Raw genomic sequence first — 26,933 nt, forward strand, 5'->3', positions numbered from 1 at the left:
AAAAGATGTTGAAGAAGAATTGGGCAAAATACTGCATGCAGGAGTGATGGAGGAGTCACTGTCCACTGTGGTCCTGACAAAACAGGACACAGAGCTCCAGTTCTGTATGGATTCAAAACCACAGGGATTTGAAATTTGATGTGTGTCTAAATCCATACTGTATATTGATAAATTCCTAGGTAGAATAGATGCAGCTCACCTTTATTCATCACTGGGTTTAACCAAAGGCTATTGGCAGATTCCTTTAGCCAGAAAAGTCTGGACTCTATTAAAATATATAATACTATTTAAATTAAAATGTATAATACTAATAATAATAACAACAACAACAACAACAACAACAACAACAATAATAATAATAATAATAATAATAATAATAACTCATTTAAATATTCAAATATATTCATAAATAAAAAATTTATTTCTGTTCAGATTTTTGGTATTTACAGTAGCTAGATAAATTATTTATATTTAATAGATACACATCGCTGTCACCATAATAGTAAGTAAAAAGCGTATTGATACTAGTTCAAAATCGAAATTTGTCGATAACAAAAATTTCTAGACATAACGGATTTCCCAGAAGCGCGAGTTTCATGCATGATGTGTTCCTTGGTGCATAGTGCACGGGATGGAGGGGGCTGTGTGTGTGTGTGTGTGTGTGTGTGTGTGTGTGTGAGAGAGAGTGTCGCTACACACGCTTATTGTGTAACACTTCAGCACTGCAGCTGCTGGGAGGAACCTGGGAAGGAACCTGAAGAGGAACCTGAAGAGGAACCTGAAGGATGTAGATGCTTTAAGATCAACAGGATCGTCTCCGCGTGCGCGAGATAAAGAAGGAGCTGAAATGTGAGTCGTGTTCATCTGTAATGCAACGCGGAGATGAAGCCTCGGTGCCACATCACGCCGAAAACACGACCATAGAGCGTTTCGACCACGTTTATTTATTCTATTCCAATTCATCTTAAGTCAACAATTCGGCGAATAAACATGAAATTTCCGGCGGAAAATCAGAGGAAACCGAGCAGCAGCTGGAGTCCTCCTCCAGGTGGGTTTAACAGTGTGTGTGTGTGTGTGTGTGTGTGTGTGTGTGTGTGCGGGCGCGCGTGCAGAGCGCCCTAATGCAACTTGGACCACTTGCACGTGCATTATTCCACAACTTGCACTTACACTGGTGCATTAAATTTAATCTCTTAACGATCCTGCATCAGATAATGTGTGAATTACAACAGAACATGTTTATTGTGCATATGTATATATTCTGATGTATTTGTGTGTGTTTGTGTGTGTGTGTGTGTGTGTGTGAGTGTGTGTGTGTTAATAAAAGGAAGATTTTAAACATCAACTGTACTGGAAACTATTTATCCTGAAAATCCCGAGTAGTCACGTGATCTGTACAATATGAAATATCACCTAACAACCAGATCAGAGAATTAAACAAAACAAAAATCCCTTCAATACCAAGGAAATTCTAGAATTACTAATGTTCAATCTGGCAACCCTGTTCTAAAGGAGCTGCATAATGACTTGAACACGTCGTGTTTTGGTTAGAAGTGGAATTTATTTCAGGAGATTTCTTTTTGAAATTATTCTGGCAACCCTGATTTTTACACTCTGATCAGATAAATCCATTAACATTCTAGTTATTTGTTCAGGATCGATAAAGAATTTAGCAGAACTGATCAATACATAAAAACTGGCAACCCTGCCACTATGGCATGAGCTCATTGTGTTGACATCAGACATGTGACTCACGTTTCTACTGCATTTCCCGCCTCAACTCTCATTTTACTCGCTCGCCTCTCTCTCTCTCTCTCTCTCTCTCTCTCTCTCTCTCTCTCTCTCTCTCTCTCTCACACACACACACACACACACACACACACACACACTGTTTCATTATCTGTGCCATGACTTTCTTCTTCTTGTTGTTGATGTTGATAAAATAAACCTTTATTTGTCCCATAGTGGAGAAATTTCTATGGGACACATCTATTTCACACACACACACACACACACACACACACACACACACACACACACACACACACACACAAAGCAGGTATTAATTGAGCTCTGGGGATTTTTACTGTGTTGTGGTTTGGTTGTGGTTGCAAGAGTTTGTAATAGCTTCTCTGGGAAACTGTGTTTGTGTGTGTGTGTGTGTGTGTGTGTGTGTGTGTGTGTGTGTGTGTGTGCGTGTGTGTGTTTTTACTAGTCACAAAGTCTGCTGAACATTTTAAACACACATTGTTTCAGTGCTTTAGATGATTGATGGTTGATGGAGTCATGGAGCCTCTCAGTACAGAATGAAGATAGAGAGATAGAATATCACCAATATTCATAAGATACATTTTAAATGCAGACTCATAAATTGTACTTAAAGGTTTTGGAAATTCAGAAATAATTCAGGTTATTTAGACTGACGTGAATAATAATAATAATAATAATAATAATAATAATAATAATAATAATAATAATAATAATAATAATGATAAACTTGCCAACAATTTGTAGTTAGCTTGAAATCTGTATTCTGTTTTTTATTCATGTGTGTATTTTGCAGGATGTGTGTGTGTTTGTGTGGGTGGGTGTATGTGTGTTTCTTCTGCAGTCTTTCAGTGTGTGTCTGAGTGTATGATCTTTGCACCTTAATAGCTTTTCCAACAGCTCATAAAGCCATTAAAATATCCATTTTGTAAGTGTGTTTATGTGTCTGTGTATGTGTGCGTGTGTAGTAAAGAAACCCATACCACAGACTCCATTATTGTGAAGTGCTGGTGATATTTTCACACTGATAAAGCCTGATAAAGTTGGTTACTGTAACAGTCACTGTGTGTAAAATATTTGTCATATTCGCCAATATTCACTTAGATTACATGTTAAAGTACAAAAAACTCTTTTCTTCTCCATTATTAAATCACTTTTACCTCGTACAGTACCTCATATGTTCATGATAAATCCTTAAATGTTCTGAAGTATTTCAGTGTCTTTGTGGTTTTATTGTTATACTCACACACTTATGGAGTTAATATCTAAAAATTCATGATTGTAAAGTAACACTAATTTTAATACTGCAGATGGAGTTATATTTGTGTTATGAGAGAGTTTTACACTTGTGTTTTGGACTTGTGTCTGAATCTGAACTTGAGTGTGGTCCTAAACACGGCCTGGAGTTCCATCAATACTTAGGTGTGAATGTGTCCTGCTCCTGGGACTGAATATATTATATATGAAATAATATATGAAATAAGCAGATAAAAGATCTGATATAATTTAGAAATATTTTTTAGATAATGAAGCAGCTCTGACTGAAATGCTTCACAGGAACCACTGAGCAAAAGTAAAAAAAAAAAACACAACTAAGTAAATAATATTAACTAAGTAAACAGATGAGATAAATAAAGGGATGTACCTGTTATCTTCTATTTGTGTGCACATCAGACATGGGGTCTACAATTGCACAATCAATATGCAGTTTGGAGGAAATTCATTTGCATGTAAACAAACCTGTGGTGATATTATGGACACCAGAATGAGCCTAGAATCGATCCTGGGGTTGAAATGGAGTGTGATGAAAACGCTGTTAAAAGACTCCATCTCCATGTAAAGTTCTCCACATCTTCAGGACATCTTCAGGAGTGTTTAGATCCGAGACAATAAAGAGAGACTGCTGGGGGGACGAGTGTTTAGAAATGAGAGAATAAAGAGAGACTTCTGAGGGGACGAGTGTTTAGAGCCGAGACAATAAAGAAAGACTGCTGAGAGGACGAGTGTTTAGATCCGAGACAATAAATAGAGACTGCTGAGGGGACGAGTGTTTAAAGCTGAGAGTATAAAGAGAGACTGCTGAGGGGACGAGTGTTTAGAGCTGAGAGAATAAGGAGAGACTGCTGAGGGGACGAGTGTTTAGAGCTGAGAGAATAAAGAGAGACTTCTGAGGGGACGAGTGTTTACAGCTGAGAGAATAAGGAGAGAGTGCTGAGGGGACGAGTGTTTAGAGCTGAGAGAATAAAGAGAGACTGCTGAGGGGATGAGTGTTTAGAGCTGAGAGAATAAAGAGAGACTGCTGAGGGGATGATTGTTTAGAGCTGAGAGAATAAAGAGAGACTGCTGAGGGGATGAGTGTTTAGAGCTGAGAGAATAAAGAGAGACTGCTGAGGGGATGAGTGTTTAGAGCTGAGAGAATAAAGAGAGACTGCTGAGGGGACGAGTGTTTAGAGCTGAGAGAATAAAGAGAGACTGCTGAGGGGAGGAGTATTTAGAGCTGAGAGAATAAAAGAATGCTGAGGGGACGAGTGTTTAGAGCTGAGAGAATAAAGAGAGACTGCTGAGGGGAGGAGTGTTTAGAGCTGAGAGAATAAAGAGAGACTGCTGAGGGGACGAGTGTTTAAAGCTGAGAGAATAAAGAGAGACTGCTGAGGGGACGAGTGTTTAGAGCTGAGAGAATAAGGAGAGACTGCTGAGGGGACGAGTGTTTAGAGCTGAGAGAATAAAGAGAGACTTCTGAGGGGACGAGTGTTTAGAGCTGAGAGAATAAGGAGAGACTGCTGAGGGGACGAGTGTTTAGAGCTGAGAGAATAAGGAGAGACTGCTGAGGGGATGATTGTTTAGAGCTGAGAGAATAAAGAGAGACAGCTGAGGGGATGAGTGTTTAGAGCTGAGAGAATAAAGAGAGACTGCTGAGGGGACGAGTGTTAAGAGCTGAGAGAACACAACACACAACAATAAGTCAGTTGTATCATGTATCAAGTTCCACAATATTAAATAAATGTATTGGTTAGCGAGTGATTGTGGGATGAGAATAATAAACCACTGCATGTGTCCATGTTCCTTTAATGTACTGAGTCATGTCGTGGTGTGATGAAGCCCAGTTATTGTTACCAGACTGAAAGTGATTATTTTCCTGTAACGTAAAGTCCCCAATCATGTTATTCCTCTTACAACTCTTTGTGTAGACTTACTCACCCTGATCAGTTCATAACTCCTTGAGTTTTAAAAGAAATTTGATTAGGATTACTTATAGACTTTTACTCCTGTTATCTTCAACAGTGGCAGTCCAGACAAACCTTGTTCCCCCGAAAAAAGTCCAGCCCGGGATGCTGCAGTCCAGTCTGGTCCAGGCCAGTGTGGCCACAATGCAGAACCCAATGGGATGTTCACTTCCACGTCTTTCTGTTTCACGGCCTTCAAGCATGGTAGCCAGCATGGAGGCGCAGGCAGACGGCTCAGCACTACTGTCCGTGATGAAGTGGAAGACGGTGCTGGCTGTGTTCGTGGTGGTGGTAATTTACTTAGTGGCAGGTGGCTTGGCATTTCGAGCCCTCGAGCAGCCATTTGAAAGAAACCAGAAGGATACGATCACAGCTGAGAAAGCAGCGTTCCTGCAAAAACATCCCTGTGTCACACCAGAGGAACTAGAGCTCCTCATTAAGGTAAGTTTTTATAGTCACAGTCATCAGTTCTGTAGTGGAACTGTGCTGATTATGTTCTTATGAAATGATCAAAAATAGAAATAGAAGGAAACAGTGACGAGCATTTAACTTGAGTTGTGTATGATGTGTAATAAAAGTGTGAATACATTATGCTCTACTGTGTAATCCATCACTGGTCCATGTGCTCATGTGGAGCCTCAAGTCCAAAGAAAGAAGAGATTCCCATCGATCCAGAACTAGTCTGACGTGGTTCTCAAGGATAAATGAAGCAGTGGATAAAAATAAGTGTAAAAGAAGATTTGGGAAGGTTTGATCTGTGTCTGGTTTGGTGATTGAGAGAGAGGAAGTGTGTTCAGGCCTCCATTTGAGTTAGGAGTGTGTTGGGTGTGGTGATTAGGGTGAAGTCAGCATGGCAAAGGACCCAGTGCTTAATATGAAATGTTTTTCTGGAGGTTTCGGCGGATTTTGGACAAATATGATAAAATAAATCATTAGAATATAAAAAAAATATGATACTTATATAAGCAATGAATGGTTTAGAAAAAATGTAACAATAAAAAGAATTGTAACATACCACATGGTCCATCTATACAATGCTTCATAAAATCCTGAGACAGTCATCTTAGAGACACGGAGCACAAATATTGCCCAAAAAACGCTGCTTCTACTCTAGAGGTTAAAGTACTCAGGCCAGGTGACAGTATTTACGTAGAGCCAATTTTCCAAATCTCCTGTGGTGTCTTGGCTTCTGTGAAACATGAGTGCCTCAGCACAACAGTTATGCAACAAATGAATGCTACATTTGGTAAAAGATAAAATAAAGAAGACATTATTTCCAGAGGGATTGTGGTAGAGATTATGGGTTTGGTCCATTTTTGGTGGAAGGCAGAAGGAGCAGAAATAAGAGAATAACATAGAGGCAGTGGGATTGTTCTGGTGATTAATGTAGAGACAGGGTTTTGGCTAGTAATAGAAAAAGAGGCAGAGGCTGTGTTGTGTTTAGTGATTAAAGAGAGACAGCAGGATTGAGGCAGGGGCAGTGAGATTGTGCTGGTGATTAACGCAGAGGTGTGTGGTCTAGTAATTGAAAGGCAATAAATGTGGTAGAGGCAATGTGATTGGTTTAGAAATTAAGGTTGAAGCAGTGTGTTTGGTTTAGAGATTGAGGTTGAGGCAGTGTGTTTGGTTTAGAGATTGAGGTAGAGGCAATGTGATTGGTTTAGAGATTGAAGTCGAGGCAGTGTGTTTGGTTCAGAGATTGAGGTAGAGGCAGTGTGATTGGTTTAGAGATTAAGGTAGAGGTAGTGCGATTGGTTTAGGGACTGAGGTCGAGGCAGTGCCTTTGGTTTATAGATTGAGGCAGTGTGTTTGTTGTATTTGTTTCTTCTTGTGTTAATGTTGTGTACATGTGTTTAATAATAACAGTGTGAGGCAGTGTGTGATCAGAATGAACTCTGACAGCTGTCACCATTTCTTATGAACATCACTCAGAACGTCTGGAACAGGAGATTTTCAGAACAGGAAGAAACACAACATGAACATTTGGTGGATTGTAAGAACTTGCAACTTTATTAAAGATTAAAGATTAAAGATTAAAGACAGTTTATAGAAACAATGATAAATAGACTGTAAGCAATAATAATAATAATAATAATAATAATAATAATAATAATAATAATAATAATAATAATAATAATAATAAGAAGAAGAAGAAGAAGAAGAAATACTTCAGAGAGGTTTTGAACCCAGATGTTTATAATATCAGTGTTTATTGATGTTCTTAATGTTGAAATCAGATGAAATCTGATCTGTGTGAATGAGGTGTGGATCTACATGTAAAATAAAACAGCAGTGCGTCAGTTACAACACTGAACTTTAGAGCAGTAAAAGGCTTCTAACTGTCTAACTGAAGGGAAACCTAGTGTGATTCCTGTAAGTATTGATTTCTATCACAGGGCAAAATTATGAGCTGCCATAGTAACTCTAGATTTATGTGCAGGAAAAAAGCTGTTTGACTGAAAGGAGGCTGATTTATTTACAGCCAGGTTTATATTGTGCTCTGTGGTTTTATATCATCAGACAGGCTGCATCCCAGCTGATCGTCTTTTAACTGGGTGTTTAATAATGCATACAAGAGCTTGATAACTTTCAGGATTCTGTGTTAGTCGTTAAGAGACGTTTAAATGTGTTTTATTAAATGTCGTTTTGTTCTGTTGCTTTCTTTCATCTGTTGCTCTATAGAAAGTAATGGTAATCGATCTTGTCGACCTGCTGGTTTTTAGTTGGGTTACTTGAAGTAGAACATTACTGGGTGTATCACTGCTGATCTTATTGTTGTCGGGCAACAGGAAGCTTTTTAAATCTTCAGAATTATTTAATTTAATAAAAATGAGCTGATGCACAGTACCAAGAATAGAGCAGTGAGATATGAGAAATACTATAATGCATCTATTGGAGGTGACTTACAGACAACACAATAATATTACTACCTGTCTGTCTGTCTGTCTGTATGTCTACCTATCTCTCTGTCTGTCTGTCTGTCTGTCCATCCATCCGTCCATCTGTCTAATATGTATTTTGTATTATTAATTGCTGCTTATATTCCAGACTAAAGGGTTTTATATTTCAGTGTGAAAAAGTTCCACTCTAACACTGCTATCATTCAGCCACATTGGACTGTTCCGAACATGCTGTGTTAGCTTCAGAACTGATGTCACCGGGCCAAATATGGAAAGAGGTCAAAAAGTTCTACTTTAATCTTTTAAGTCCACAGAACTTTATTCCAAAAGGCTTGAGGTCATCATGGTGTTTCTTTGTGATTAAGCAGTGGCTTTCACCGTCCTTACCTGAGGTGAGCGAGACCAACGGCACCTTAGATGTCCGTCTGGGTTTTTGTGTCACTTTACAGATGTCATTGTGCTCTTGGCGGAGATTTGGTGGTCCAGACACTTATTGGAAGATTCACCACTCTTTCTGTTGTCTAAAGTTGTAGATAACACTCACTTTGGTTCACTGCAGTACCAGAGACTCAGAAATGCCTTTGAACACTTTAATGTAAGTGTTAAGTGTAAATCAGCCACACTCCTGGTCAGCTTCTCCTCATGTGAAAACCCCGTTCAGACTCTATGAAACTTCAACAAATTTTCTGCCACTTCATAGCAGATGGCAGTAGCCACATTGACAGCTGCAGGAGTGACCCACAGACACCAGAGGACCTGAACTTTCCAAAGGAAGTAAGGACAGCTCTGAACCTTTTTGCCCACAGCATCCTCTCAGGTCTGATATGAAACTCCACCCTGAGCTGTTTATTAGTCATCAACACCTTAACGCTCCCTCCATCACATGAGACAGAGGACTGAGGTGACTGAGGTCCCTCTTAAACTTGACACCATCTCATTAACCACACTGAGTGGTAGAAGGGTCAGTCTGTGTCCTTGACTGCTGCAGATAAAAATATCTGACTTCTAAATAAAAAATAAATGTCTGGAGAATCTGTAAATATATGAAATAGCATTGTTAGGAAAACAAAAGATCAGCTGTTTGCTGACTTCATTTGTCCTGACTGCAGATTGTGTTAATCACAGTGAGGAACAAAACAGTCCACAAACCCGTTCTAATACTTTTACATTCCAGTAAATGGTGTAAATTATTCTCGCTCCTTCTAGTTGGAGTTTTAGTAACTACATTTTCTACATTGTTGGTCTTGAAGTGTATAAAAGTCTGATTATTCACTCCAAGCTGCTGGAAAAATGCTTTGCTATCCACACCAGAATTCAGGGTCTACAGTAGAACTTGGACCTGTACCTGACCTGAGTCCTGATAACAAACATCATAAAGGTAAAAATGATTAGATTTACAGAACAACACCAGATCAACAGGACATGTTGAATTTGATGGTGAACATTGAGTCAGGCTCTGAACAGTGTGTCAGTGTGTCTGTGTGTGTTCTGGAGAGTTCTCCATTTACATTAATACATCAGAACAGACTGGAGAACTGTGGAGTGTGAGATAAATGTAACTGAAAGGTTTAGGATCTATATCAGTCCAAATATTTCTAACAGACGTCTAGGAAAGCATTCTGAACTTCTGTAACATGAAAACTGTGTAAGTCAATTAGACAAAAACAGAAGACACTGAAGGTCCACATGAACAAGGAAGACCAGGATAAAGGTCTGCAGCACGAAGCTGAAACACTGCAGGAGGAGGAGCACCAACACACACACACACACACACACACAGTAATACACACAACACACAAATACAGTTCAGTTCAGTTTTATTTGTATAGCCCTTTTTTCAGTAGACATTGTGCCAAAGCAGGTTTAGCAAACAGACATTTTCCTGTAAATGTATTTATATTTATAAGATGTGAGATGTTTGAGTTCATGAGTGTGACACCTGAGCCAGACTGTGTGTATCTGAGGGGGAAACTACAGTGTTGTGTATTGTATAGTGGGCGGGGCTTATTTACACAGGTGACTGATCATTTATTTTGATTTGACACTTTCACTAGTCTCACAGACACTTCACTAGTCTCACAGACACTTCATTAGTCTCACAGACACTTTCACTAGTCTCACAGATACTTAATTAGTCTGACAGACACTTTACTAGTCTCACAGACACTTCACTAGTCTCACAGACACTTTCACTAGTCTCACAGATACTTAATTAGTCTGACAGACACTTTACTAGTCTCACAGACACTTCACTAGTCTCACAGACACTTCACTAGTCTCACAGACACTTTCACTAGTCTCACAGACACTTCACTAGTCTCACAGACACTTCACTAGTCTCACAGACACTTCATTAGTCTCACAGACACTTCACTAGTCTCACAGACACTTTACTAGTCTCACAGACACTTTCACTAGTCTCACAGACACTTCACTAGTCTCACAGACACTTTCACTAGTCTCACAGATACTTAATTAGTCTGACAGACACTTTACTAGTCTCACAGACACTTCACTAGTCTCACAGACACTTCACTAGTCTCACAGACACTTTCACTAGTCTCACAGACACTTCACTAGTCTCACAGACACTTCACTAGTCTCACAGACACTTCATTAGTCTCACAGACACTTCACTAGTCTCACAGACACTTTACTAGTCTCACAGACACTTTCACTAGTCTCACAGACACTTCACTAGTCTCACAGACACTTCACTAGTCTCACAGACACTTTCACTAGTCTCACAGATACTTAATTAGTCTGACAGACACTTTACTAGTCTCACAGACACTTCACTAGTCTCACAGACACTTCACTAGTCTCACAGACACTTTCACTAGTCTCACAGACACTTCACTAGTCTCACAGACACTTCACTAGTCTCACAGACACTTCATTAGTCTCACAGACACTTCACTAGTCTCACAGACACTTCACTAGTCTCACAGACACTTCACTAGTCTCACAGACACTTTCACTAGTCTCACAGACACTTCACTAGTCTCACAGACACTTCATTAGTCTCACAGACACTTTCACTAGTCTCACAGATACTTCATTAGTCTCACAGACACTTTCACTAGTCTCACAGACACTTCACTAGTCTCACAGACACTTCTAGTCTCACAGACACTTTACTAGTCTCACAGACACTTCACTAATCTCACAGACACTTCACTAGTCTCACAGACACTTTCACTAGTCTTACAGACACTTCACTAGTCTCACAGACACTTCACTAGTCTCACAGACACTTCACTAGTCTCACAGACACTTTCACTAGTCTCACAGACACTTCACTAGTCTCACAGACACTTCACTAGTCTCACAGACACTTTCACTAGTCTCACAGACACTTTCACTAGTCTCACAGACACTTCACTAGTCTCACAGACACTTTACTAGTCTCACAGACACTTCACTAGTCTCACAGACACTTTCACTAGTCTCACAGACACTTCACTAGTCTCACAGACACTTCACTAGTCTCACAGACACTTTCACTAGTCTCACAGACACTTCACTAGTCTCACAGACACTTCATTAGTCTCACAGACACTTTCACTAGTCTCACAGATACTTCATTAGTCTCACAGACACTTTCACTAGTCTCACAGACACTTCACTAGTCTCACAGACACTTCTAGTCTCACAGACACTTTACTAGTCTCACAGACACTTCACTAATCTCACAGACACTTCACTAGTCTCACAGACACTTTCACTAGTCTCACAGACACTTCACTAGTCTCACAGACACTTCACTAGTCTCACAGACACTTCACTAGTCTCACAGACACTTTCACTAGTCTCACAGACACTTCACTAGTCTCACAGACACTTCACTAGTCTCACAGACACTTTCACTAGTCTCACAGACACTTTCACTAGTCTCACAGACACTTCACTAGTCTCACAGACACTTTCACAAGTCTCACAGATTTTTTCCAAATAATATTTCATATTTTTATATTTCTATAAGATGACAGTTTGTGGTTTGAGGTTCCTTTAAGGTACCTCTTCTTAGCTGGTCTGTATTCAAACGAGTAAATATTCCACCTTCATCGCAGGATTTCTTCATATTAATTTTTTTTTTCAGGTTGTAATATAACCTTGAGTGTGAGACAAACTGCTGCAGAGATCCAAGTGATGATGGAAAATCGATCTGGTGCATTGACACGCTGGCTGTTTTCTTCACACAGATAAATGATGTGAGGCAGAAATAAATAAATAAATAAATAAATAAATAAATAGCACAAACAAACAATGAACGATAAACCTGGTGGTGTGTCGTGTTGTGTTGTTTTGTTATGTTGTTCTGTGTTGTTGTGTTGTTCTGTGTTGTTGTGTTGTTGTATTGTTGTGTTGTTGTGCTGTGTTGTTGTGTTGTTGTATTGTTGTGTTGTGTTGTTGTGCTGAGCTGTTGTGGTGTTTTATTCTTGTGTTGTTGTCTTGTGTTGTTGTGTTGTGTTGTTGTCTTGTGCTGTGCTGTATTGTTGTGTTGTTGTGCTGTGTTGTGTTGTACTGTGTTGTTTTGTACTGTGATGTTGTGTTGTTGTGCTGAGATGTTGTTGTGTTGTTGTGCTGTGTTGTTGTTGTATTGTTGTGTTGTACTGTGATGTTGTGCTGTGTTGTTGTTGTATTGTTGTGTTGTACTGTGTTGTTGTGCTGTGTTGTGTTGTACTGTGTTGTTTTGTACTGTGGTGTTGTGTTGTTGTGCTGAGATGTTGTGTTGTGCTGTGCTGAGTTGTTGTGCTGTGTTGTTGTTGTATTGTTGTGTTGTACTGTGTTGTTGTGCTGTGTTGTTGTTGTATTGTTGTGTTGTACTGTGTTGTTGTGCTGTGCTCTGCTGTGCTTTGCTGTGTGTAGCTGTAAGTGGTGCAGGTGGATTGTGGAGTCTGTGTGTGTGGGAAGCTGGAAGGCAGTGGCTTTTTTTCAGCTCATGACTCTGCGTGTGCTTCTTTTTTTCAGTCACTGATCTGTGAAAAGCCGCAAGCTCAGAAAACACAGAAGCCTAAAAATAAAGAGCCAAAGGAAAAGGCTTGTGAATCAGACACAAGCAGAAAGGCTTTTATCTTATTAAAGTTTTATTAAAGATTTAAACATGTAGTACACTGTATCTGTGTGTATTACTGATGTCACACAACCTGAACACACATTTACATCATTTCATAAACCAAAGGAACTAAAACAAATAAATTAACAAATAAATACACAGACTGTAGGAAAATTTCATTTCTACTAAAATCCACCTAATTAAGAAGTCATACAGTAAATTTATCCTGATTTAACTGCTCATTAATATGCAGAAGAATGACTAAGTGTGTGTTGTAGAATAAATTCAGATGTGGTTGAAATTTGAAGGTGAATTAGATAAACACAGTTGTTTGTCTGTGGCTGTACACAGTTGTATAACATCTGATGAAATGTTGTGTAATTGTGATGTTGAGCTCAGAGTATTACAGCCACAGCTGAAGGCATGAGACACAAATCAGTGAAACACATTACAGTCGTCTCCGAGTCTGACGTTTAAATCATCACCTGCATGAAAGGTTCCTCAAGGCTTCTCTGAATCCTAAAAGGAGAACTTCACCCGGAACATCATCCAGTCAATCTTCATCATTAACTTGATTTTAAACTGCTCACTGTTTCGGTGCCTTTCTCAAGGGCACCTCAGTCGTGGTATTGCTGGCCCGAGATTCGAATCCACAACCTTAGGGTTAGGAGTCAGACTCTCTAACCATTAGGGAGTCCCACGACTTCCTCCACAACTGTGTGTGTGTGTGTGTGTCTCTGTATGTGTGTGTCTGTCTCTGTATGTGTGTGTCTCTGTGTGTGTATGTGTGTGTGTCTCTGTGTGTGTCTCTGTATGTGTGTGTCTGTCTTTGTATGTGTGTGTGTATGTCTGTATGTGTGTGTGTGTGTCTCTGTGTCTGTATGTGTGTGTGTGTGTGTGTGTGTGTAATTAGCACCAATAGGAGCAGTGAGTCATATCTAATGAGTCAGTGCATGTTTTAAGAGAATGCAAGTGCCATTACTTACAAACACACACACACTCTCTCACACACTCACATGCTTTAAAACCAACTCTACACCACACACTGACACACACTTAAGACACATTAATACAAAGTTTTTATGTAACTCTGTAAGTTATAATACAGAAACAGGGCTCTCACGTTTTGAAGTCAGGCAAGAGTGACGTCTCCAACCCTCCACCCAAACACAGCAATGTGGGTGCCCCCTAGAGAGCAGAGAGAGAGGGAGAGAGAGGGAGAGAGAGAGAGAGAGAGAGAATTCTGGAATTCATCTCACTTACATCTCACTCACATCTCAATCTCACTTACACTGTACTGTACTACTCACTGTACTGAAGGAAAAAACCAAACAATAACTATTTCTGTTAGAGAAGACAAGGTTAGAGACCTTCCACCTTAACGTAATATAATATTAACACAATTAGTTCAACAGTCATTTGTCTTTTTCTTCATGAAGCTTATACAGCAATCTCTTTCTGCCCAAATACTCAGAAACAACAGCAACTTCACCAACAACTCATAGTACACAGATAAGTATACAGAAGAACATTGTGTGAAATGAGACTCAAGACACAAAGGACTGTCCACTCTGACCACAGGATGGAGGTGAACCTGATGTGGAGGAGGAGGAGTCAGTGCCAAACAACTCCAGACAGATTTTGATGGAGGTGGTGGGAGTGCGTGACAAAAGACAGGAATGAGTGACTGTCACGTTAATGCGTCACACTTGAGAGCCCTGCAGAAATAATGGACACAATAATCCACCATCCTGCAGTTAGAACAATATGGAGACTTTTAAGAATACACTCCAAGGTCAGACAAAATATCTTGTACACATACACACACAGTAAGAGATAGACTGAGATTCTTTCTCATGATCATGTCATCATTGTCTCACCCACATGGAGCAAGTTTGTCACTGTTGAGATTTTTGGCTTGGTGTGTGTGTGTCTTTTGTGAGGAAATTATCAGAGTTTGTCCTTGTTTACATGCCCTTGAGCTTCTTTTGCTCTCGGATCTCACACCTCGCTGACTTCCTGTTGCTTCCCCCATCTGTTGCCTGGACTTCTTGTCAGGCTGAGAGAATTGGGGCGGGGCCAACATCTGCTCCACCCACTGGGTGCCCCAGTGTGTGTCTGAGATAACGATTCATTAGTGCTAATGACATCATTACTGCTGAGACTCAGCAGCATGTAGGTTCTGCTCATCTCAGTTCATTTCCTTTAGTAAAATATGGCTTTGATAGTTAAAGTGTGTTTTCTGGTGTTTTCTCTTCACAGCACTCCATCGATGCATTCAGTGCTGGAGTGAGTCCCATAGGAGACACCACGTACAACTTCAGCTACTGGGACCTTAGTAGCGCTTTCTTCTTCGCTGGTACTGTGATTACGACTATAGGTGTGTATTTTACACACATTCTCACCTTGTGGTGTGTTCAGCTATTCCTTCTGACTTACTCAATAAAATGGGCATATAGAAAGGGGCGGGGCTACAAACATCAAATGCTAATTTTGTTAGGAAAAGCAGACACAAATGCCGGGATAATGCAGGGAACCCTAACCCTAACCCTAACCCCAAATGCAGGGATACCAAAATAAAAACAGATTTTATTAACAAAGACAAAAATAAGACACAAAAAATAAATACAAGATAACAGAAACCAAAACACCCCTAATGTTCAGGCAGAGAATGTCCAAGTAGGAATTCTGACAAATTTATTCGCATATCATACACAGAAAGTTAAGTGTGTTAAGTGTTAAGTGTGCTAGGATCAGAGGCGTGTGGTGATACGTGGAGTTACTCTAAACCTCAGCAGCACCAATTAGCGATGAATTTAGTGTCTATAAATACGTTAGATGTCACATTGTGACTGGTTTCAGATGAGGTTTTATTCCTCACTGTACATGACAGCAGTCTGTACTTCTACTTCAGACACAATACGTTTCCCATGTGGAGGTGTCTAAATAAATGAATCCTTCACAGATTTGACACTGAATCACAGAAGCATTAACACAAGAAATTTTATAATTTTTTAGAAATATGATGTTATGAGTTTGCGTGTTGTGTGTTGAGTTTGTTATGAGGCATGTCTGCCTATCGTAACGTTTGATTGGTCAACTGTCTCCGATTTACTGTGATCACTCTATTTACAGTATACGCTATATATCACTCATTTATTTCAGTTACACAACAACTTAATATATTTTGTTATAAAATGTTATCTTTTAATAAAAATAACTGTTCAATCAGGACAGAAGTAATGGCACCATATAAAAGGGGGAGGAGTCAATTTGCATCTGTTAGCAATTTCTTCAATATATTTTGCTTGTCTTTGGTGGGCGTGGCTAAATATAAATCAGATGACATATATATAATTACATAATTATTGTGAAAAGTTACAAAATCTTTCTCAGTGAATTGTTTTGGTTACTAATTGATCAGTTTTTCTACTGTTTGACTCTCCTGCAGGATACGGGAACATCGCTCCCAGCACAGAGGGAGGGAAAACTTTCTGCATTTTGTACGCCATTTTTGGTATCCCACTCTTTGGCTTCCTGCTGGCTGGAGTCGGAGATCAGCTCGGAACCATCTTTGTAAAGACCATCGCCAAAGTGGAGAAGATGTTCAGGGTAATAATTTGTGAAACGGCTCATTATTAGGGTTAATGAGGACAGAGCTTCACCTTCACACACATAATGTCAGTAATTATAGGACGGCATGACATTTATTACACAGATCATCACCCGTTCTCTATCACTGTCTCTGTCTATCTCACTTCTATTATTAACCCCTTAAGTCTTAGATAAAGCTTTTAGTTTATTCTACATTATAAGTTCTGATTTTTCCAGACAGCATCAGATTGTTAATAAAACCTGGGAGAAAACACTTCTGCATTAGTGTTACACACCTCCCAGTGTTTGAGTCATTCTGTTCCAGTTCTTTATTGTCTTGGGTTAAGTGTGTTAAGTGTGTTAGGATCAGAGGTGTGTGGTGATACATGGAGCTACTCTAAACCTCAGCAGCACCAAATAGCAATGAATTTAGTGTCTATAAATACGTTAGATGTCACATTGTGACTGGTTTTATTCCTCACTGTACATGACAGCAGTCTGTACTCCTACTTCAGACACAATACGTTTCCCATGTGAAGGTGTGTAACTGAATGAATCCCTCACAGATTTGACTTTGAATCTGAATTCATTATCTTAGTTTACTGTATGTTACATGCTGCATGTGTTTGGAAAGATTACGGTGTATTTTTTTTACCTTTACTAAATTAACAGAAATAACTCCAGTTGGTGTTTTCAGTGTGGACGGAATAGACCTCATGCCTCAGGTATACCAGGAGTATCTTGCCTTTATCCTGGACCCTGTTCCCTCATCCTGGACCCTACTGTACAGTCCAGGAAAAACTTTATACCCAGATGCAGAGCTGAAGTTCTGACTGATGTTTCATATATATACTATTAAAGTTACAGCTATTTCCTCATTTAAATATTCATGACCTGTGGGTGAACAGAAACAAAAAGAGAGAAAGAGAGAGAGAGAGAGAGAGAGAGAGACAGAGGGAGAGGAACTACACATTAATGTCTACACTTTATTCTTTTTGTCACCAGAACAAAAATAATCAAATCAGCCAGACGAAAATCCGGGTGGCCTCAACATTACTCTTCATCCTTGCTGGCTGCATCGTCTTTGTCACAATTCCTGCAGTTATTTTCAAAGAAATTGAAGAATGGACGGCACTCGATGCAATTTATTTTGTTGTTATTACACTAACGACTGTTGGCATCGGGGACTATGTCGCAGGTATTACAGAATAATAATTTTATTTCACCAGTTAAATTGCTAAAAGAAGAATCTTCTCATTGGCTGAAGACTATGAGACGCAATATAATTTAGACACACCCCCAGATCATTTAGACACACCTCCATATCATGTAGACACACCCCCTTATCATTTAGACACACAACCATATCATTTAGACACACCCCCAGATAATTTAGATACACCTCCATATCATTTAGACAACCCCCCAGATCATTTAGACACACCTCCATATCATTAAGACACACCCCCATATAATTTAGACACACCTCCATATCACACCTTTAATCATTATTCCTCCTTGTCCCTTGTTACATCTCTAGTTTCTTTTTTGTATTACACAAACATCAAAGGATTAGGATTGGTCCTAAAATGGAGTCCTGAGGTAAAAAAGGATGTTTAATTCTTGTGTAAAAGTCAAAACCACTTTAGTATCTTTGAGATAATAGCATGAACAGAATAAAAGTTAGTGATAAATTTACACCATGATGGATGTGAATGATTTCTACTGGATCATGGAGCATGTATCAGGTGTTGCAGAACTTTATGATAGGACAGAGTTAGGACAGAGGAACACTCCATCTGATATTGATTTTGCTTTACTTATGTTTCCAAACCTCTTCAGTGTAACTAATCCCATGACTATCAGATTCTCTGTGGTGATAATGAGATTGGACAGATTATTTAGCATGTACATGCCTGATATTTTATTCAGTTAATCTTTCTTACTTAGAAAACCGTTATTTATATTGAATGGACCTGATATTGTCTCTCTCATCCATTATGTTATGTGTCCCTCCTATTATCAGCATTTTGTTCTTACATTCATTGTCTCAGTAACGTATCACACTGATGGATTTTTCAGGAGGAAACAGAGCAAAAGAATATTATAACTGGTACAAGCCATTGGTTTGGTTCTGGATCCTGGTTGGTCTGGCATACTTTGCTGCTGTACTGAGTATGATTGGAGACTGGCTCCGAGTCCTGTCCAAAAAGACCAAAGAGGAGGTAAGAAATTTATATTTATCTTTCTGTTTGGGTCAAAATCATGCATTTCAGAATGTTCATAAAAGTTAATAAAATCTGTTACCCAAATGTAAGTTATTTATTTAGATTTTTATAACAGTTTACAGGGTAACAAAGGCCTGCCTGGGTGTCTCACACTTCCTGTTGCTTCCTGGACGTAACTTTGGTTGAAAAGAAGGTGGCAGGTCAACATTTAATAGGTTAAATTCCTAAAAAGTGGTGTGTGATGATTCTTCCATTTCCCAGACAAAACTTTTGCTCTGGGAAACGGAACGTATGGATTTGTTTCAGAATCAAAATTCGAAAAATGAAGAAAAAAGAAGAAACAATCTAAAAATATTTTACAAAATGTTAATTAAATTGGTGAGGAGATGAAATAGAGTGATTTAATTTGGACAGTCGATGATTATACACTTTGTAGATTCACATGAATGAGTCTCTTCATACAGAAATCCACAGTTCCCTTTCGAGGGAACTCGATGCTGCATCAGGTCTGACGCAATGGGAACGCTTCTGTGAGGAAGTTGTGTCTGAAGCTCTGTGTGCAAACGCCAATTTAATGGCTCGGGAAGGACAAGTGGCAGTGATTACGTGCCAGTAAGTCCATATAAGGGCATCTATGTCACATTACTCCAGCTTCTTTGTCTCCGGAAAGCGCTCTGTGTATGTGTGTCAATTGTTTGTCCTGTCTGTCAAGTGCAGGGAGAGAAAAATATATATATTTTAGGCAAAGCTAGGCAAGAAAAACAATAATATGTGGCAATCTAAGCATTTTAAAAGATGCGTGCATCCGTGCCCCCCGCTTTATCATAGGGGACGACACACACTCTCTTTGCATTGTTTGTTTGCGAGATAGAGGGAGCTGGCTGCGTGGATTGTGAGGGATTCCCTCTGTGTACTCTCTGATCCCGCCTGGCTATATTTTCAGCTTCGGCTGCGCCTCGTAGTTCGGGTCCCATGTCCGTCGAGGCGGCGTGGCGGCTTTGATCATGGGTTTCGCAGGTTGAGTTAGCGGGAGAAAGAGACGGGTGTTTCCTTTCATCTTTCCCTCTCCCCTGACTCCGTTCGTTTGGTTTCAGTTTCAGGAGCTCGCGCTGCGATTTCTCCCAACCAGGAAGTGAGCATGCCGCTTTCTGCGTTGGGCTCTGAGGAGTTCGATGCGGGTGGGGAGGGGCTTTTCCCCCTCTGAACAGCCGACACAATCATTTGCGTTCAAGGAGCTCCTCGAGGCGGTGACACGTGCTGTGTCTAGGTTAAAATCAGATTGGCCTGAAGAGGGCGTTAATGTCGTCTGTTCTAAGCTAGACGACCGCTTTCTAACTTCAGGCCGCAGGCCACCTTCATGCAGGTGGCTGCCGTTTTTCCCAGACCTCCATGCCGAGGTTTTGAGGTCTTGGAGAAATCCATTTTCAGCACGTATTTTTTCTCCTGCCATGTCTGACTATTCAGCCATTATAGTATATATATATTTATATATATATATTTATAATATACATTATTATTATTATTATTATATACATTATAATATATATATATATATATATATATATATATATATATATATATATATATATATATACACATGTATATATATATATATATATATATATATATATATATATATATATATATATATATATATATATATATATATACAGGGCTTGAAAAGGGGCGATGCCTGGGATTGAAGAGTATGGGCTATCTCTCCCCTACATCGCCCGCATGGAGGAAACCTGCATTCCATCCAAGCCTTGTAGGACTACTTCAGACCTTATGGGTAAGGCCTAAATGGCAGCAGGTCAAGCAGGTGCAGCCCTGCACACCATGGCAGTTTTGCAGGCCTACCAGGCTGACGAGCTCGACGGTGGCCAGGGGTTGGGACCTCAGGTGGTATCTGAGCTCCACCGAGCCACTGACTTTGCACTCCGTGCCACAAAGCAGACTGCCCGCTCCATAGGCCATGCAATGGCTGTGCTGGTTGCCACGGAGAGGCACCTCAATTAAACTGATATTAAAGATAAGGATAGGTTCTCTCTCCTGGATGCCCCAGTGTCACCTCAGGGCTTATTCACCCCCCCGGGTACTGTAGAAAAGGCTACAGGATGCAGTTCTCCTCCCGTCCTCCGTGTTTTCAGGATGTCTTGCCCACGATCGTTGGCAGGTACCAGGCGGTGTTCCTCCAAGATGAACTTTCCTTGGTCCTGAGGAAAGGGGCCATAGAGCATGTTCCCCTACCTGAGCGGGACTCCGGCTTTACAGCGATATTTCGAAAAGATTGTTTACAAGAAGGACGGGGGCTGCGTCCGGTTTTGGACCTGCGGGCTCTGAACTGTACTCTGAAGACTTATATTGTATATAGACCAGTATTGTGTTCTTCCTTTTGGCCTAGCCCTTTCACCACGCGTGTTTACAAAGTGCGTGGATGCTGCCCTGGTACCGTGGGGTCTTTAGATCATCCGTGTTCTGAATTACCTGGACCACTGGCTCATTCTGGCCCAGTCGAAGGCTATGGCGGCCAGTCATCAAGATGCTGTGTACCCGGTTCCTGGCCTTGGGTCCCACTTTATGGGCGTGTCACAGTTGCAGGACTCTTTTAACGGGCAATTCACTTTCGGGCTGGGGAGCGGCCTTGGATGGCCATCCTGCCCAGGATCTATGGGAGGCCCCCTATCTCTCATGGCACATAAACTGCCTGGAGATGAGGGCTGTGTTTCTAGCATTGAAACACTTTCTTCCACACCTCAGGGACTGCCATGTCTTAGTACAACATATTCTGCTCTGGGCAGAGACCAAGGTTCCCTTCGCTGAGAGCGATTTTCATTCCAGGGCATGTAAATCGGGAGGCAGATTTCCTGTTGAGACAGGTGCTGAGGCCCGGGGAGTGATGTCTCCACCCCCACGTGGTGGGCCCATCGCTGCGAACCACAAGCCTGTCTCCCACCCCCGCGGCCACCTGCCTAAAATTTTTCCCCTGGAATGTCCACGGCTGTTCTGCACCCCAGGGCAGGATATGTCCCTAAGGTGCCCAGGAAGGCTGGCTGTCCAGTCATACCGCGGGCCTACTGTTCCCCGCCCCATGAGTCCTGTCTGCGGAACAGGAGGGGCTGCATTTGCTTTGCCCAGTAAGGGTCTTGAGGACTTATGTCCACTGCTCTAGCTCATGGAGTAACTCCCCCCCCCCCTTTTGTCTGTTTTGGGGGCCGGAATAAGGGTAATCCGGGTTCCGGGCAGCGCCTGGCGCACTGGGTGGTGGAGGCCATTAGCTCAGGCCTATGAGGTGCACGCTCTTGCCTCGCCTCTCGGCATCAGGGCTCACTCCACTAGCAGTATTGTCCAGTGCCTTGGCCAGGGGTGTCCCCCTTGATGATATTTGTGCTGCGGCAGGTTGGTCCTCTCCGCACACTTTATTAGGTTCTATAACCTGTACTTGGACCCCACTCCAGGGTCCCAGGTCCTGCAGGGCCATTGATGGACCGTTCCCAGTCTGTTCGTACTCTCTCATGGCCTCTGGCACAGTCATCGACCGGTGCGTGGTGGCGTGGGAATTGGCATTATTGGCAATTGGCATCCCTTGAAAGGGAACTACACCAGGTTACGTATGTAACCCAGTTCCCTGAGAAGGGAACGAGACGCTGCGTCGCAGGCCATGCCCCGGGCATCCTCTCGCGCTTCCTTCAGACAACTAGAAGCTGGAGTAAAGTGAGGTAGATTCCCTTATATGGACTTACTTATGGCACGTAATCACTTTGTCACGTGTCTTTCCTGAGCCATTAAATTGCCGTGTTTGCACACAGAGCTTCAGACACAACTTCCTCACAGAAGCGTTCCCTTCTCAGGGAATCTGGTTACATACATAACCTTGTGTAGTTTCATTAGGTGTCATCACAGTTCTTGTGTTAATGATCCTGACAGTTATTGTTCCCAGTCTGATAAAGAAGGTCCACTGTTAGTCCTCGTACACAGCAGTGTGTGGATTTTACAGCAGTGTAACATTTGTTCCAAAATCTTTAATTTCATCTTATTACAGATCAATATAAAAATACTGATGGAAACAGATCCCAAAACCTCTTCACCTTCTTGAGTATCCTCCTGAGAATGTAAATAAAAGATGAAGGGAAATGAGACATTCGGCTAAGTCCATAAAGCTTTCTTAAGATTTACAAAGTGTGTTTCTGTCTTCTCAGGTTGGTGAGATCAAAGCTCATGCTGCTGAATGGAAAGCAAACGTTCGGGCCGAATTCAGAGAAACTAGACGTCGACTTAGTGTGGAGGTTCACGATAAACTGCAACGTGCTGCTACGATTCGTAACATGGAGCGTCGACAACTTGGACTGGACCAACGTGCTCAGTCACTCGACATCTTATCTCATCCTAACGAGCGACGAGCCGCAAACTTCAACATCTTAGATGCGGCAACCAACTTCAAGACGTCCTCGCAAGAGAGCATCAATGGCAAACTGAACGACAACATCTTTAACCGATTCGGCTCCGTCAGCAAACTGGCCAAACGAGCCAAGAACAAGGAGCTGAAGAAGAACATCCCAGGAGATGGACGCAAAACTGGCAGTGAGGAGAAGAAAGAGGTGGAGGAGGAAGAGCTGGAGAAGGAGGTCAACACCAGTCTGTCGGAGCTGCCATTGTTTGTCGAGAGCCCAAAATCACAGAACGGGTTTGTGATGGTGCCCACAAAGACCAAAGAAGAAGAAGAGGGAGAAAAAAAGGAAGAGATGGAAAAAAAACTTGAAGAATTTCATGTCGAAATGGACGTTTAGATGGAAGAAATCATCTTTGAAAATTAAAGTGCCTTGTTTCTCATTTATGCTGGTGGGAAAATGCTAACATCACATTTTAATGTTGTTGAAACTTTTCACTGTGTCCTGATAACTTGATTTAAAAAAAAAATTCAGACCAATAAATTTAAACCTGTGTTTAAAAAAGGATCCTAACAAAGTTTCAACAACTGTAGCGATACAAAGAGACGTTTACTGGAAGACTGAATGCTGATACTGAGCTCCTAACACAAAGGACTTGAAGATTTATAACTAATAAAAATTAAAAATACAGATGCAGATAAAATAAGAAAAATATTTAACTCATCAGAAAAGAATCCATGATATACATTAGGCATGTGCCAATATACAATCTGAAATTGTGTAATTCTTTAACCTTTTATGACGGTTACTCGTGTTTTCATGGTGTTAAACACTGGATATCTTACATTTTGGCATCTTCTTTACCAGTCACATTGTTGAAGGTCCTGGTCTCAGAACCTCATCTGTGTCACATCATGTGTCAGTGTCCTGCTGCTCACTCATGATTTTATTGGACACAGATTTAGAAATCGCAGCCGCTCTGTTAATAAACTGGTCTTCAGTAATGTAGTTAGCTGGTTAGCGCACAGCACGCTACTACAGAAAGATCATAGGACAGCAACAAGTGGTGAGGTGATTTGATATTAAAGAGTCATTTTGAATGAACTTTTAGCCACGTACAAAAACAAATAAACACGACTTTACACATTTCAAACATTTGTCTGCTCGGTCCACTACATTCACTGAAATAATTTCAGATTAACAGATTTTAGAGCTAGATTGTCAGCTCATATTTCCAACAGAAAAGTTGATTTAAGATTGAAACACAAGCCAAAATATTACTAATGTGAAGCGGAGGAAGGGGTGGAGCTTTCATGGGATCACAACATATCCAGAATGTCAATCATTCCAGGTTCTCATGTTCATGTGCTGTTTTTTTCTTTTATTATTCTAAAGGAAGGCTGTTCTGCTGTAGCTCTGAATGAATAATTGTAATGGTGTGTGAAGGTCCAGAGAATGTGAACATGTCGGATGTTCTGGACTTTATATATCTCACTAAAGCTGAACTAGAGAATATACAGGATCAATAACTTAATATAAAAGAACTGATAATCAGCACATGCCTAATGTATAAACACTGAAAGGTACTGATTGACCAGAAGAATGAATTTCTGAAGTTTTTAACCAATTGACATATTTGCATGACATTTAATTTCTATAAAACACACAAACTGTCCATTTTCATAACCAATGAGATCTCAGGGCTTGGAGTCCATCCTACATGACGATACACACAGTCAGGAACAGAGTCTGAGCTTGAGAACTGATCTCAATTCTGTTTGCTTCTTTTACACCACAGCACTGCTGAGTTCTAGACTCTGATTGGTCAGAAGGTGTTGATTAATTCTCTCTAACAGCTCTGACTGTAGTTTATGTTTGTGCTATGTTACCGTCTCTATAGCAACAAATCATTCACAGGGACATGTACAGAACAGACTTCACTAATAGACTGAATAAACGTGTGCAGTGACTGACACAGTGACGCAGTATCCAGTGTGAGGACGGGTGTGTGTGTGCGTGTGTGTGCATGCGTTTGGGTGTGTGTGTTTTGTGGTGAAGGAGTCTCCAGTGTGAGAATAAAAAGAGACTGCTGAGTGGACGAGTGTTTAGATCTGAGAGAATAAAGAGAGACTGCTGAGGGGACGAGTGTTTAGAGCTGAGAGAATAAAGAGAGACAGCTGAGGGGACGAGTGTTTAGAGCTGTGAGAATAAAGAGAGACTGCTGAGGGGACGAGTGTTTAGAGCTGAGAGAATAAAGAGAGACTGCTGAGGGGACGAGTGTTTAGAGCTGAGAGAATAAAGAGAGAGTGCTGAGGGGACGAGTGTTTAGAGCTGAGAGAATAAAGAGAGACTGCTGAGGGGACGAGTGTTTAGAGCTGAGAGAATAAAGAGAGACAGCTGAGGGGACGAGTGTTTAGAGCTGTGAGAATAAAGAGAGACTGCTGAAGGGACGAGTGTTTAGAGCTGAGAGAATAAAGAGAGACTGCTGAGGGGACGAGTGTTTAGAGCTGAGAGAATAAAGAGAGAGTGCTGAGGGGACGAGTGTTTAGAGCTGAGAGAATAAAGAGAGACTGCTGAGGGGACGAGTGTTTAGAGCTGAGAGAATAAAGAGAGAGTGCTGAGGGGACGAGTGTTTAGAGCTGAGAGAATAAAGAGAGACTGCTGAGGGGACGAGTGTTTAGAGCTGAGAGAATCTGATGCTCCACAATATTACATAATAAATATAGTAAATAAAAATTTATTTAAAAAAGGTTTATCTTTAACAAACATAAATGATGTGGTGTAAGAAGAAAAAAACACTTTGAGGTGATTAAAGTAAGTCCAGTTTATCACCACACTTTGAGTGAATATCTTTGAATAACTGATGAAAATAAACCTCAGACTTTTGTACCTCACTGTACACTGTATTAACTCCAACTACACCTCCATTCATTGCACATATTTTTGACAAAGAAGCGGAATTGAAGCCATAGTGTCAGATAATGTACCAGATCAGGTCTGATGATGAAGATCATGATGATGATAATGATGATGCACTTTTTAGTTGGTAAACGAATGGCCAAAAATGAAATGTTCCCAGTGTCCTCTTTACTCCGACATACTCCCAGTGTTCACCTGCTGGTTATATACTTCTATTACATGCTAGCTACATTAGCACTGTAAATCTCCACGTCTGAACATTAACTCCCTGTTCTGTTTCTTAACACATCCTCATCACACTTCACACTTTTCTGGGCTGGAAATCTCTCTGTGTTTATATTTATTTCACTAAACAGTGATGCTGCCATACAACATGCCTTCTGTGTGTAAAAATACACTATATTTGTGTGTGTGTGTGTGTGTGTGTGTGCGCGTCTGTATCTGTATGTGTGTGTGTGTGCAAGTGTGCAGAATATCATGATGTATCGGGAAACCGATTATTGGCACATGACTTTGCAATACCTCACAATCTCAATCCTTCACAAATGTGCTTGTTGCTGCGCTTTACACCTGACATGCTCTCCTGCTCTTCCTCTCTTCTTCTTCTTCTTCTTCTTCTTCTTCTTCTTCTCAGTAGTCTAGTGTGAATGCAGCAAAAACGACTCAATGTTTGTCATGATGGTGATGGTGATGATGATGATGCTATGAAGATTTTAAAAATGTTCAAACATTTTAAAACAAAGAAAAAAAAATATTTAAAGACATGGAAACTAAAAGCATGCCTTTTGTGCTATGTTATGGTATTGAGTGTGTTCTGCTACATGCTAAACAGGTTAAATCATGTTAAACGCTGA

The 26,933-nt window shown here is 40.7% G+C and overlaps 1 protein-coding gene across 1 annotated transcript; it reads left to right on the top strand.

Annotated features, from left to right (window-relative positions):
* Positions 1 to 755: 755 nt before the first annotated feature.
* On the top strand, positions 756 to 26,933 carry kcnk10a (potassium channel, subfamily K, member 10a). The gene is made up of 7 exons (XM_060866019.1): positions 756 to 1,048; positions 5,050 to 5,432; positions 15,213 to 15,330; positions 16,402 to 16,562; positions 17,550 to 17,742; positions 18,627 to 18,769; positions 22,972 to 26,933. Exons 1-7 carry the CDS (start codon positions 991 to 993, stop codon positions 23,557 to 23,559), a joined length of 1,644 nt encoding a protein of 547 aa, XP_060722002.1. The 5' UTR covers positions 756 to 990; the 3' UTR covers positions 23,560 to 26,933.

This window comes from Tachysurus vachellii, chromosome 3, assembly GCF_030014155.1.
Source record: "Tachysurus vachellii isolate PV-2020 chromosome 3, HZAU_Pvac_v1, whole genome shotgun sequence".
NCBI lineage: Eukaryota > Metazoa > Chordata > Actinopteri > Siluriformes > Bagridae > Tachysurus > Tachysurus vachellii.

Bases quoted from the DNA above. Each gene is read 5' to 3' on its own strand.
- kcnk10a (XM_060866019.1), top strand. From the start codon at position 991: ATGAAATTTCCGGCGGAAAATCAGAGGAAACCGAGCAGCAGCTGGAGT. The intron at 16,563-17,549 runs GTAATAATTTGT...TTTTGTCACCAG, and splicing joins AAGTGGAGAAGATGTTCAGG to AACAAAAATAATCAAATCAG. The intron at 18,770-22,971 runs GTAAGAAATTTA...CTGTCTTCTCAG, and splicing joins CCAAAAAGACCAAAGAGGAG to GTTGGTGAGATCAAAGCTCA.